Source organism: Rissa tridactyla, chromosome 3 (genome assembly GCF_028500815.1).
Source record: "Rissa tridactyla isolate bRisTri1 chromosome 3, bRisTri1.patW.cur.20221130, whole genome shotgun sequence".
NCBI classification, from domain to species: Eukaryota; Metazoa; Chordata; class Aves; order Charadriiformes; family Laridae; genus Rissa; species Rissa tridactyla.
This window is the reverse complement of record NC_071468.1, coordinates 111,526,403-111,540,803: the sequence shown is the minus strand read 5'-3', so window position 1 is coordinate 111,540,803 and position 14,401 is coordinate 111,526,403. Positions and strand designations below refer to the sequence as shown.

Here is a 14,401-nt window from a genome sequence, read left to right as displayed (position 1 = left end):
GATGTAATTTCTGCTGAAAAGGACTTCTGTTATAACCTTTCACTTAGATTTTCAGCATCGGATCAGGTTGTTCAAGGTTGTTCCTTTTCCCATCAAGTTTTGAAAATCACTGAGTGGAGTTTCCACAGCCTCTCTCGGCAATCTGTTCCATGGTTTGACCACTTCTATTCTGGAAATTTTTTTCGTGCTATCTAATCGTAATTTCCCATGTTGCAGTCTCTGTCTGTTATCTTTTGTCCTTATGCTGTGTATCTATAATAGTTTGCATCTACAAGTTCCCATTAGGAAGCTGAAGAAAGCAATCAGATGGCCCTGCTAGACTTCTCCAGACCAAGCAAAACCCACAATTCTCTTCAATTTTCTAAGTCATGTGCTTCAGGCCTCTATCCATCTTCGTGCCTACCCACTAGACTCACTCCTGTATGCCAATGTCTTTCTTGTACTGGGAAGCCAAAAACTTGTCAGAATACTCCAGATGTGGTCTTACAAGTGCCATGCATAGAAGAATAATCACTTCCCTTGACCTGCTTGCTAGCTTTTTAATAAGTCAGTCCAATAAGCCATGGTGACTCTTTCAAATGTTGTCTACCAGGATCACCAGGTTGCCTTCCTCAAAGTTGTTGTCTCTACTGTCATCCCCAAACTTGTACAGCTGCAAAGGGTTATTCTGTCCCAAGTGCAAGATCTTGCATTTATCTTTGTTGAACTATGTGAGGTTCACGTCAACCCATTTCTACAGCCTATCAAGGTCTTTCTGAATGGCAGTGCTACCTTCCTGCATGTTGGTACCAATTTGGTATCATCCATGAACTTGCTGACATTGCATTCTTTCCCTTTGACGAGGTTATTAACGGCAGCCTTAAAGAGCATTTGCCTCACTATCAGTCTCTGAGTATTGCCATGCGTACCCAGCTGCCAGCCAGATTTCTGCCACTCACCACATTTTGAGTTCAGTGGTCCAGCCAATTTCCCACCCACTTTACAATCCACCTATCCAAACCATCTCTCTCCGATTTTGGCTGTATGGATATTATAGAAGAGAGTGACAAAAACCTTGCTGAAGTCAAGATAAAACCACTGCTCTTCCTTTGTCCATAGTGCCAGTCATCTCATCATAAAATGCAATCATGTTTACCAATCACAATTTGCCTATGGTAGATCTATTCTAGCTGCTCCAAATCACTTTCCTGTCCTTCATGGGTCGGGACATGGCTTACAGGAGAGTTTATTCCATAATCGTTTTGAGGACTGAGGGTAGGCTGACTAGGCTGTAATTGCTTTGATCCTCCTTCTGTCCTGCAGAGGAAGGGCACGGCATTTTCCTTTTTCCAACCATCAGGAACCTCCACCGATTGTCATTACCTTTTCAAATTTATAGACAGTAGTCTTACAATGATGTTGGCCAGGTCCCTCGGCATGCTTCGATACATCCTACCTAGTCCCATAGGCTTGTGTATGTCCAGCTGGCTAATCCAGAGGACTAATTCACACCTCAGTACTCCAGGAATCTAGATCTGGACACAGGCAACTCACACTTTCCAAACCTAAAGCAAAACCTAAAAAATAAACCTATAAACACTTTTAAGTACATAAATAATTTTACCCACGTAAATCACTTCATTGCTACAGAGCAGGACAATGCTACTACATAAAAACATTCAAATGCACAAACTTGTTATGGAATCAGAGCTTTTTTAATGAAAGACTACCTATATTCCATAAAACATTTACAAGGATTATAGTTTGGTGCTTCATCTGGCAAACTTCAAATCTTTTTTCACTATTACTTAGTCAAGTGCAATTCTGATGATTTCACTCTGTTTAAAAGTTTAACAGAATTCTCACGTTAAAAACAAATAAATACAAACTTGTGTACCAATCTAGATTTTTCAAATTCTAACCTTCATTGTTTATAGTCTGAAGCTTTGAACAAATCAGACTTGCATCTTCATATTTTGGGTCATGGATAGTGTAGTCAAAAGGCATCTTCTTAAATGTCTCCAAATCTGGCCACATATCTCCAGGCTGATGGTAGTATTGATCGGATTCTTCTTTTATATCTATATTATTGAAAAATAAGAATTTGTGTAATTTTTATTGCTATAGATGGTTTTGCTATACCTATTATTTCTGCATCATTTTTTCTTAATATTTTCTTAAAATATTTCAATAATGTAAATTAATTGCAAAGGTGAATGCCATAGAATATAGACAACTAGTTTTCAATATAATATAACAATTTTCTACAGTCTCCAGAAGCAATTATTTTTATATCAAGAACTTACTAATGTTGATTTCTTCCTCATCATAAACATCCACTTCTGTCAGTCTAATCAGCATTCTGGACAAAATACTGAGGAACTGCAGATAGGCACCTGTTTTCCCTATCTGTAAATATATAAATTAGAAAATACAAAAGTAAACTTTCATTGTTCAACATGTTACTTTTCCACATATCTGGAAAATGTAGCTGCAGTGAAACCGAATATTAATATTCAGCACTTGCATATCCCTGTATTTGTATATTCATTGGCATAAATGAAATGCTTAAATCTTCAACAGTTTTGTTCACTTTATGCAGTAACCTAGTTTGGAAAATGCATTTTATATCAGAGGTCTAATTACAGGCCCACAGATGAGAATTTTCGCTCCTGATGTTATAGCTTCTACATAGGCAATGAACTTTTAAAAATGCATACAAGCTCATAAAATGTTCCAAAAAAACCTCCTCAAACTACAAGATGACTAAAGAATTACCTCAACCTTTTCAAATTTGTATAGTTTACCAGTACACTGACTGCTACTGAAGTACTGCTATCCTGAAGAATGAAGTGGCACGCATCTAAAGCAGAACTTGTGCAGGCCACCTCCACTCCTGGAGCACGGGTAAGAATGTGTTGTTCCACCTCTTGTGCTGAAAATCTATTATTTCCCTTCCACTTTTCAAAAACTACCTTTTAAAAGTCCATTTTGAAATTATCTTAAGATTATATCTTTCTCCTTTCTTTTTTACCCCGCTAACACACTATTTACATTTTTTCTTCATTACACCAAATAGTATTGCTGCCCTTTTATAGTTTTTTCAGCTGAAAGGTATAAGCCACAGCCAATGATTTACTCAATAGATTGTTCTGCGTCTTCCACATAAAGTTTGCTGATGATAACATCAAGTAAATAACACCATATCTAAGCGGACAGCTTTACAAACCATTACACTTGAACAGGAAGCAGTACACAATGGGTTTCAATGAGAAAAGAGACCAGCAAGCTCCTGTCACTCTCACGGGAGAATGAACACACCGTGATTTCTCGTGTGTGTGTGTATAGATCAGTCTCAGAATGGCACTGACCTCCAGTTGACAACTTAAGACTAACATCACACCTGTACAGGGTGAGGTTAACATGTGGATCAGTTCTGGCACATTCTCCTGCTGCAACTGCCTGATTTCACAAAGCGCTGTCAGATTTTGGACTAAGTCTGTATTACTACTGAATTGAAAACCCAGCTTCACTGCCGTTACTGCTAGGACATGTCAGAAGCATAGGGTGTTAAATTACTAAATATAGTATTGAATTTACTATTTTCCATATATGTCAAGTGAAAATTTCATTTTCTCTCAACATTTGAGAAAGGGAGGCTTTGAAGCTGAAGCAAGAGTAGGTAAACTTTTGTTTTGGTCAAAGTTCAGTATCTTTTGTTTTCAATCAATCAGACCGCGTTTTAAACAGTAGCTTGCCAAGGGTGGAAAAGGGTACCGTTACCCCCGTTGACGGTCAAATAAGCCCTTCAGATACACAAGGTAGACCAGAAGTTAACACACAACTCTGTGTTACCCAGGAGTAATACAGAAAAAAACTTTACTTCAAATAGAGGAAACGATAGCACGGACCTTAGTCAGCCTATGGACCAGATGTTTCTAATTTCCAGCCTGGGTTTTTATGTAAAATCTATGGAGACTAATAAGAATCTTTCTGCTGACCCTGAAACAAGGTTCTAAACTTGACTTCAATAGCTATTTATTGGTAAGCTAAAAAAAAAAAAATAAAAGCATCTTATTTTCCCACATCTGAGGCAAACCTGATCATACTTTGCTCTAGAAGAAAATACTTTCAATGTTTTCTCCCAAGTCTGAGATTGCCTTTCTATGCCCTTATAAACATATTTTATAAAGTGCTTCTGATCATCATTTCATTAAGCACAGGCTGGCCTGACAGATTAACGGTTCCCTAATTTCAAACAAATGAGAGATCTTTTATCAAAAGTACACATACTGTTCCCTAGATACCAGCTATCTATGTGAAAAAATAATTCCTAATTTGTTTGAAGTATATACTTAGAGCTATCAACAGAAAAACAGGCTGAAAACCTCATTTTTTCATTTTGGTAACCATTTGAAACTTCCTTTATCAAAATCATGCCATTTTTCTTTCCCTGGGGGACCAGTCTTCACCAATGGTTTTCACCAAGGTACCTGGCAGTGACTAGGCTACTACTACGTGGTACTGACATAAAAGGTAGCGGCTGTCAATTGACTCAAGTACACACAAAGACACACAAAGCTACGGGGTCGTGAATCAAAAATGTTGTAAGCCACAGGACTGCAAGTGCTAGTCCTTAACCGCTAAAATAATACATCTGTATTTATGATATTCCATGCATCATATCTTACCCAATCGCATTATCTGTCACATAACAAGTGTCCAGTACCGTACTGTGAGCTTTATGAATTGTTAGATATTAGCAACACCGTACGTAAAATGCTGGTGGGAACTCGCAGGAATCTCTCCGCGTTTTCAGAATGTCTCTCTGCCCGGAGAGAGATCAGGCTGAGCACATGGCAACATTCTTATTGGGACTCCATTCACTTGCACGTTTGCCTGCATTTGCTGATGAATACATTAATTGGTAAAATAGAGAACACCTTTTCCAGATCATTTTGAGAAGATTTTTCAAACAAAATGATAAAAGAATGACTTCTCATTTACAATCATCGTTTACTCCAGAAGGGAAGGACCTTGAACAACTGAATTTGTAGCATGCCCAGATAGGTAAATGCACCTTTAAAATTAATCATATTGTTTTCTATATGTACCATCTCTAGGCAAAATGGAACTGCACAGAGTGTCTTTGTTTGTTTGAAAATACCGACTAGCTGCCAATAAACGGAGCTTCCACATGTCTCCTGAGAGTTTGTGCCTCATCTCTCACCACCCCTCTTTTCGATAGTTTGGGCATGGTAGTTAGCCACAAAGAGATCCTGCAAGCAGGGTATGTACAGCTTCGATGCACAGAGCCCCACATTTGCCCATCCTCCATCTCCCAACTGCAACAACATAGATCTGCAAAGAAATTTTAAACTGCATACATGACTGGGCTGTAACTTTACCCGTCTTTAGAGAAGCCCAGTACGATGCCATGTTCATCCTAATTAGTGACTCCAGGCTTAAGCATGACGTAGTATATTAACAATGCCGACGACTGGTAAGGAAGTACTCTGAGCGAGGTGTTTGTCTCCATACCCTGTCTTTGCTCTGCACGCAAAAGCTGCAAACAGATCATAAGCATGAAGGACCCTGGAACTGGGCTGCATTTTTATGATTCCTGAAAGAAAATGTACCTGAGGGGTACTTCTACTACAGCCAGCTCTACTTCCCAGAAAGAGTTTCCTCAAATATGTGGCAGTGCCCAGTGCCTTAACAGATAAGGCACAATATTCCCAAATCATTTGTTTCTATCTACCTGAATTTGGAAGACAAAAGTCTGACGAATCAGACTTGGGAGATGAAAATCCCAAAAGACTAAGAAACAAAAATCTCAAATCTCGTGAAAACTTACAATAACTAAGGAATTTGGGGCCTGCAAAGATTAACTATTTGGGTTTCTATTTTCATCCTTAGTGCAAGGGATGATTTGGCCCATAAAATACCAAGACTATTTTTTCCATACAGGTCTTCATTCATGAAGAGTGTAGCTGTAGCTGAGCAAGAGGAAGAAATATGAATTCAAATTCTTTCTGCAAAAAATTCGAGAGTTATGAAGGTCTAGTGTTTGTGTCAAAGACATACACTATCTAAGAGGAGTGGAAAGCTCTCCAAAGCTTTTGACCACTGAACTGTGCTTGCCATAGATATCAAGGATAAGCTGAAAACAAACTAAGAATCTGAGAGAGAAATATTCCAGTCAGAGAAATTACATGTGTGCCTCCGTGCTTATTCATGGAAGTGACATTCAGAAGAGCAGCTGCAGTAGGTCTAACAGTAATGATTTCCCTTTTCTTAACTTGTTACAGACACTGCATACCAGGACCACTAGAAGTACTTTATTACTCTTAAATGGTGCTATAAAGCGTCATCTGATTTCAGTCTTCACATTAGGAGAAATATGGCAAAAGGGGAAAAAATTCCATAAGGAGAAATATGGAAAAGGGGAAATAAATCCATAAGGCTTTTCTATTTTAATTTCCAGGTGAGACAGTTCTTCTCATACCACGGCAGTGGTTTTCAAACTGTGGTCTGCGAACCAACGGTGATTCATAGAAAACATGCTGATGGTCCACAGACAGCTGGTCAAACGGTGCTGGCTCTTGTCCTTGTTTCCACTTGCTACAATCTTCTAAAACACAGCTAACAAAAGAGATATTAAATATTTCCCTAATACTTTTCTTGCATAGGCTGAATGGTATGTAAGCCCATTGTAATAAGACTTTAATAGGAGTAGAGGAAAACCCAATGATATGGGCAGCAGTTTTTTTCCTTAGAAAGTGTCTGAAGACGTGCTCGCTTCATTCCCTGGATGTAGTGCTACGGGACTGAGCCGTGCTCGTGAGCAAGAAGATGCTAGTTCTGAGTTGTAATATACAGTTAAAAACAAAGGTACAAAACCTTGATTTGCAGTTTGGGGAACTTTAAGATGAATGTTTCTAAGAATATTTAAGTGAATTTAGGCTTCCTTATAGGTACTTTCTTGGGTGCACTAGGGACTACATTTCTAGTCGTAGATATGATACATGGTGTTCATGGTGGTGCGTATTTATTCATACTCACTAACCAATGGCTAAACTTGTACGATGTGAGCTAACTTACAGATAATTACATAGAAATCTCTCCTATACCTATCCAGTTTTTGCTGCATTTCCTAAAGCCTCTTGTAAAAATAATGCACGATTGCCTTCTAATGTACATAATTGTCCTTGAAAAATGCATCAAGTCTTCTAGCAAAACATTTTGATCAGTCTAGAGTGTAAAATGTCTCTGTGAGAGAAGGGTGAGTGTACTTTATTACTAATAACGCTGAAAGTGAGAATTATAATTTTGATTCAATAATGTGCCTAGTTTTCTTCCTGTGTTGGTTTCATATTTTTCATTTTAACCAACAAATGGCTTCCTGATTTGAATTTTAGCAAAGTAATTGCTGCCTGATAAAGAAAACAACTACTTCCTAATTTTTGAAGATAGTACTCTGGCAGTCTTATACTTTTTTTATATATATATTAATATATTATTAACATATATAAATGGATATATTAATGTGTATATATATATTATTTCTTCCTAAAAAGAGAAGGGTAACTCTAATGTCTGTAACTATTCCCTGGAAGAAACACTGTATTGTTATACATTAAACCAATAAACAATGAACATGCTTTTACAGCTCTTTGTTTGGTTTACAGTTTTTAGTACTTTGGGAGGTTAAAATAGCAAAGGAAACAAAGCTGCTGTCTTTTTCCACATACTGAAATTAATATATACCCCTAAATTTTGATACTTAGGAAGAAGACATGATACTCCTAATTTGATGCATGTGAATTTGTTCTGTGTGAAACAGGTATATTCTTCAGAAAGAATTGAGGAATATAAAATTAATAAACATGTGAAGAGTGTCCTTTAGGAAACACTTTAGATCCATCTGTATGACCCGATGCAAGACTAGGAATTAACCTGCATTGTGGACACAGCTGGAGAAGAGATGGAATTTCAAGTAAAAGAAGTGATATCAAGGCTGAAATTCACTGCTGCAGAGGGTCAACAGAAGTCCTATTCAATATTTGAAAAAAATGTTTCACAGTGAAAAGTGGTGAATATCATATCCTGGAACAGAGCCGATGATAAACAAGCCACCTGTTTAATTATAACTAGTTAAATGGCAAGTACCAAGTGTAAAGCATCAAAGCATTCTCACAGGTTGTAATATGCTCTGGGAAGTCGCTGAATGACTCTTCTTAGAATCACAGATTTACATCTGTGACCCATAAACAAATGAATACCAAAGAAATATTTTCTTATCAGCTAATCTGGGTATTTAGGGTGGCTTTGGAAATAGTACCTTTGTGGGGTTTGATGTGTATGCATTTAAAATTCTAACAAAAATTGTCATGGCCCGTGTTTTTCTTTGAGATAGAAACGAACAACATCTCTCTTCCAGAATGTATTCTTTTTTATGCTGCAGCTGAGTTTCTTGATCCCATAATACCTCAATCTTTGGCAAACATGGGCAATTTAGATCAAAGGAATGGACAGTGAAAAACTGGTCATCAGAGCACTTTCTGGAATCCTTTATGAATTACAGTAACATTTGAAGGAAGTCCCAATATGAAAAGCCCATTTATGCTCTTTCTACTCTACTGCACCATAAATGTGGGTGTACAATGGAATTCAATCATTTAACAAATAGCAGTGTGTAGTTTCCTTTTGCGATGGATGGGCAAAGAAGAGTGGATCATGTGGCAGTAATTATCTTTAGATGAATTTTTTCAGTTGATGTTACAATAACTGGAAACATGGTCTTTGTCTTGGTTTGGATTTATCCTTTTTGACTTCTGAGGTTCACAGGACATCTGTACACTCTCAGTAGGCATGGTGTCTCTTCCTATCTTGTTGCTTTGTACTTCTGCAGAACATGACAGGCACAATATTTCCTTTAACATGTAACATGTGCGTTGAACTAGGAGATGCCTTGCTCAGAGATAAGTGCTAAACATCCTTAGACAATTTAGAAGAGAAAGAACTTCTTAGGACAAAACCTATTTCCATATATCTTTTCAAATTAACTTAAAAACTCTTGGGTCAACTACTCATCTTGTAAATATGGCTCTGCTAATGTTGAACTGGACTTCTTGCATGTGTTATTTACAACAGCTTCTATTTCTGTCTGCTGTGTGGAGGAAACAGAGAAAAAAACTTAATTACATACTCCCAGCTGTCTTCAGATTGATCATAAGAAAGTGGTTTTGTAAAGACCTTTTATCTTTATTTAAATGTAAATGTATATTCAACTTTAACAAACTGAAATTATACATGAAATCCACCTCTTGAGCAAATTATCTTCTAAAACATTTTAATGGAGACAGACTGACCAAAAATGAACATTGCTGCAGCTTCATTGTCTCTGAACACAGGCTAACAGTAAAGAAAGGAAGATTATACCCTAGAGGTATTTAAGAAACATCTAGATGGGGCACTTCAGGGCATGCTCTAGTGGCAGAGATTGTAGGTTGTTTGGTTGCACTCGATGATCTCAAAGGTCCTTTCCAACCATGAAGATTCTATGATTCTATGATTATTTTAGCAAAAGGGATTAGGAAACAAAACATAAGCAACTTACTCTCCACCAAAAAAACCCCCTTCAAGTATGAATAATAGTAACTAATAATTTTTTCTGAGATTATGATAAAATTAAACAAAATAAATCAATGATAATACCTTGTTCTTATTACACACCTGTGGTGGCCCACTCAGCAGCAGCCTCCTTGGGTGAAAGGTGTCCATTCTGCCCTCATTTCTATTGTTGTAGTCCATATGGATTGGCTTGGGAACCGTCCATTGGCGGTAGTAGAGAGACTGCTCCGTGCAAGTCATCATCTTACTCATAAGAGGACGAAAAGAACTTGCCCACATAACAGAATGATAAGGCAAGAGGGAAGATGATTTGGGAAGTCCACTGCTGTCCGTAGAAGTAATAATGTCATAAACCAGTTTGGGCAGGAAAACTATGGGAGGCTGTTTTGATGCTTTGGTCATGGAGCATTGAGAGGTCTGTAGGATGAAGGAGTTATGAGTAGGTGCAGAGGAGGAAGACGAGGAGGAGAAAGGTGAGGAGGATGATGAGTTGATGGAAATTTGGGCACTTTTTATGTTTTGTTTCATATCCAGCTGTTCAGTTACTGTTGGCAAATGTTTGCTGATTGTTGTTTGCGCCCCCTTGTCTACTTTGTGCTTCTGCCTTTCATAGTTATTTGTAGTTTCTTCAGTGCTATTGCTTAGGACTTGGTGGGGGGATTTTGCTGTATCACCTGCTGCTGTTAAAGGAGGAGATGACTCACTGCAGAATGCTGTAACTAAAAGAAAAATTGTATTTCAACACAGTGCAACTATCTCTGCTAGTCAATGCCATAGTTAAACAAAACCAAAAAAATTAATCATTTAGATAGAGCATCCATCTCATTGCAATCCCACTCCTGTTCTTGCTTTCACCTTTCTCATAGGGGAAGTCATAATGGGACTAGTTTGAAGTATTTGTCTCAACGCAGAAAGTGGCTTTTAAAGTACTGACGTGCATAGGTAAGATGTCAGTGAATGTCTTGTCCTCTACTTCCCTCATCCATTCCTTGCTTAAGGTGTTCATCAGATACTTTCATCACTCAAGCCAATTGCAAAATTACTGAAAACATCTTTCAAAAGAGTGTAAGAAAATAAGTATTCACAGGCTATTACCCCATCAGACTGCATAAAAGTCTACACAGACTGACATCTAGAAACAGTCCTCAGCTCTGAGTTAGATCTGACCTGACACTCACACGTCTGCGTCACTGCAGCATTTAGTCCAATCTAATAAAACCTGGCTTTCACGTCTCTGGTGCTACATAATGCAATAATGCATTCATACAGCTTTTCGTCAGCTCAGAGCACATACTGAACTCAAGGATGTTGGCCTTGAATATGTCATGTAGATGCATCCCACAGCTAATTGCTGATTTTCTGAAAGTGGTATATTTTTACCTTATATATTCTAACTACTAAGATTTCTTGAAAATTTAAGGCCTCATTTTAAGTGGTTCCAAAGTCTGTCGCAAAGAGGAGATGCAAATACTTCACAGTCTTCAGAACAGACTGAGAACTGGTTAAGGCATCAGTCTCCACATGGGAATAGGAATGTCTGCCTGAGGCTCAACATAGATAAAACCAGCTTTCCTCTCATGGTGGAAACAACAGTCTTGGTTCTCAGAACAACCCCACGTTTTGAACTAATAAAAGTCCACAGTTTCTCTTGGTCTCAAGAAATAGGAAGATATACTCTAGTTGCATATTAATCTAAAGTAGCTAGTAATGGAAATTACCACTAAATAAAAAAATATTGCCAGCAGTATGAATGGTTTCAATTAAAACCACTGTGATATATACCTCAAAATACCAGTATCCAAGAGCACAGAAAAAAAAAAGGAAAAAACATTTATTTAACCATAGGCAAATCGAGGACACAAAGCCACAGGCAGGCCACGTGAAGTCTGATGCTTATTTTTTTAAAAGTTATCTTTAGGGATCCCAATAAAATAGGCCTTACGAAAGCCTTAGTGATTTATTCCTTTTATCATTTCTCAAATAAGCTGAACAAAAGGTCTCTTTTATGTCCTGAAGGCAACTTAATAGAGAAGATCTTAAGGTCTTACTGGAAGCTTTTGAAGAGAGAGATGAAGATGCAGAATCATGGGAACGAGATCTTTCTCTTTTCATAGGACTTCTCTTTTCTGAAGTAGAACCTGTTTCACAAATGGCAATAGGGGAAAACAAAACCAAAATATAATTTAAGTAAGCCTGTGAGAAGGCACGGCTACATTGTCAAAGTAGGGAAAAGCACACAAGAGTTTGTGTGGGTTTTGTCCTCATTCTGACACTGTTTTCAGTGTGGAGAGTACCTGTTCCTACCACACAATATTGGATCAGCCCATGGTCTAATCTAACTATGATGAGCTGCAATAGCTTCACAAAATCAATGCTGCAGCCAGGAGCTGGTAATTTCTAGGCATGTCTCAACCATGTTTTCTCCTTCTACCCATGTCTTACTTTCCTCACCAATCCAGTGTCAGGGAAACCAACAGGCAACAAGCTCTATTTTGTCATTATGTTATGTAATTGCCTCCTGCCCCATATATTACAGCTTTATGGCCAGATTATAGCTCAGCTTTTGGTGATGAAAATCCATATTTGGACAGCCATCAAGGATATTCACTTGAGGTTCCTAGCTTAAGCTTCTAAGTTAAAATGCTTGTTTCTGTACAGTTTTACCGTGATAAACAGAGACATAAGTACTGCCAGCAGAAAATTTAGACTGTAATTCTATCTCAAGTGTTCTGAATTGGACTCTGGAAGAGCATATCGTACTTCATGGACTAGGAAAGCAGCTTTACAACTTAGATGCCTAACAACTTAGCTGCCCATTTGACTCAGACCACATACAATCTCGGTGTACTTCAACTGAAGGGACAGAAGTACTCCTCACATCTAAAGCAGGCCTCTAGTGTAGACAGTCTGAGCGTGACCTCAGGTATTTCATTCCTCTATGAGAAGCACATATTTGATTAAAGTAAATATTTTTGTTCTGCTTGTTCTGCTATCCTTATTACCAATGAGTAAGAATTTAATAGGTGAACCAGCTCACTTCCTCCTCATAGTACAGAAAAGGAAACGAAGGCAAGCAGTTTGAGATTTAAATAACCTACGGAGATAAAAAATCCCTTGTTTTCCACAGTTGCAAGGCACAACAGACAGTAAAGAAAAATGTAAACAACTTAACGATGACCAATAACGCCCATCAACTATCACTCAAAAAAACCCCTCAACAGTTCCCGGGTAAATTATTTTTGTTTGTTTCCATGTTTATGTGTTCTTAATTGCTCTCTTAAGAAATTATAAACTCATCAACTCTACACTGTCAATTGGAATTCATAGACATTTTCAAGGAATACTCAGAAATCACTATGTTCAGATATATTTTCTAGCCATACTATTTAATACCTTACAAACTAGAGGCTACTCAGCTGTTCTAGATACAGTTTCCTTGGGAGGAATCTTCATCACTGTCAGTATGTAAGCATAGGTTCGGTAGCATCAGTCAGGGACAGTTTAGGTGGAGTTGTCCCTGCTGTGAGAGGTGGGACCAAGTCTCTGCTTCCCAGACGGCAAAGTGCACGCTTCCCTGCTGCGGGAGGGCAACACAGCACAGCACTCCGAACAGGGAGCGTCACTGGGTGTACCCACTCGAGCTCCACTTTGCGTCTGCCAGAACATAACAGGGCAAAGGAGGTAGGGAAGGAGGGGAGAGAAGGGAGCCAAAACACAGAGAGAGAGAGAACAGGTGCAACAGGACTGCAAGAGATTAAAGTGCTGCAGCAGCAACAGCACCTGGGCAGGGAAGGTGAGAAAACACGGGTTCAATGAGATGAAGTAAAACTGAGGAGCAGAGCTCACTCAGTAAGGCTAATTCCAGAAACCCTCACTGAGTAGGTATCCATACAATCCTGCTTTTTCTAATACAACTCAATCATTTCACAGCTTCTTTTATTATCACTACTAATAATACCTTCTGTTGCTATTTCTTCGTCTTCATTATCAGTGCTGCTTAGTTTCTCTGGGTCACTTTCTAACACATCATTCACAACTGCTTTCTCTGTGTGAATTTCTGAGCTCACAAAGTATGCTGCCAAACCAAGTTCTTGCTCCAAGTTTGTCCTTACCAAAGAAGATGAATTTATTAAACGTAGGTCACAGTATCTCAGTGATCTGGAGAGAAACAAGAGAGGCTAGTATGAAAATGCACTGTAACCTACTCCCCTATCTCTTTTACAAACACAGCCAAAGGGGAATTTTTTCATGATCTGCTTAAACCACAGACGAGATAGAATACAGAATACCTTTTGTGCTTAATAAGTTTACCACTGGGGTGCATACACTTTTTTTTTTTTCTTAATCCCATTATGCAGCACTGAACATTGGCATCAGCATAAGAAAAAGAATAGTCATTTGGGTTCTAAGCCTAACACACAAAATGGGATTCAGTTGACCATACAAAAGCATTTAGTGCCCCAGGACATCCTGCCTGGCTTCCAGCTGCTGTTCCAGAAGGCACTGATCCCTCCAGTCATCCTCTAGCACACATGCCAGCATCATGCAGATGTCTCAGCTACCCTAAGGTATCTAAAGTAGCTATACTTTTTTTTTTTACATACCCTTATTCTCCACTCTAAACTGGGACAACTCTCATAATATTTTCTAAGCTACTTTATCTTGCTGTAAAGAGGAGGTTATTATTAATAATGTGGTTTGTATTTATGATACAAAAACTGCCAAGAAATGGATAAGAAACATCTTGGCACTGAAATCTGTTTTCTTCTCCCACAAGTAATTACAC

The 14,401-nt window shown here is 38.3% G+C and overlaps 1 protein-coding gene across 4 annotated transcripts in view; it reads right to left on the bottom strand.

Moving 5' to 3' along the window:
- The window catches only part of GREB1 (growth regulating estrogen receptor binding 1), a 69,372-nt gene that overhangs the window by 13,953 nt on the left and 41,018 nt on the right, over nucleotides 1-14,401 (bottom strand). For all 4 annotated transcript variants that reach the window (XM_054196698.1, XM_054196700.1, XM_054196701.1 and 1 more), the window contains exons 20-24: nucleotides 13,574-13,773; nucleotides 11,664-11,753; nucleotides 9,718-10,334; nucleotides 2,286-2,388; nucleotides 1,902-2,060 (exon numbers count right to left, since the gene is read on the bottom strand). In XM_054196698.1, coding sequence (XP_054052673.1) covers nucleotides 1,902-2,060; nucleotides 2,286-2,388; nucleotides 9,718-10,334; nucleotides 11,664-11,753; nucleotides 13,574-13,773 — 1,169 coding nt within the window. The remainder of the gene's footprint in view (nucleotides 1-1,901; nucleotides 2,061-2,285; nucleotides 2,389-9,717; nucleotides 10,335-11,663; nucleotides 11,754-13,573; nucleotides 13,774-14,401) is intronic.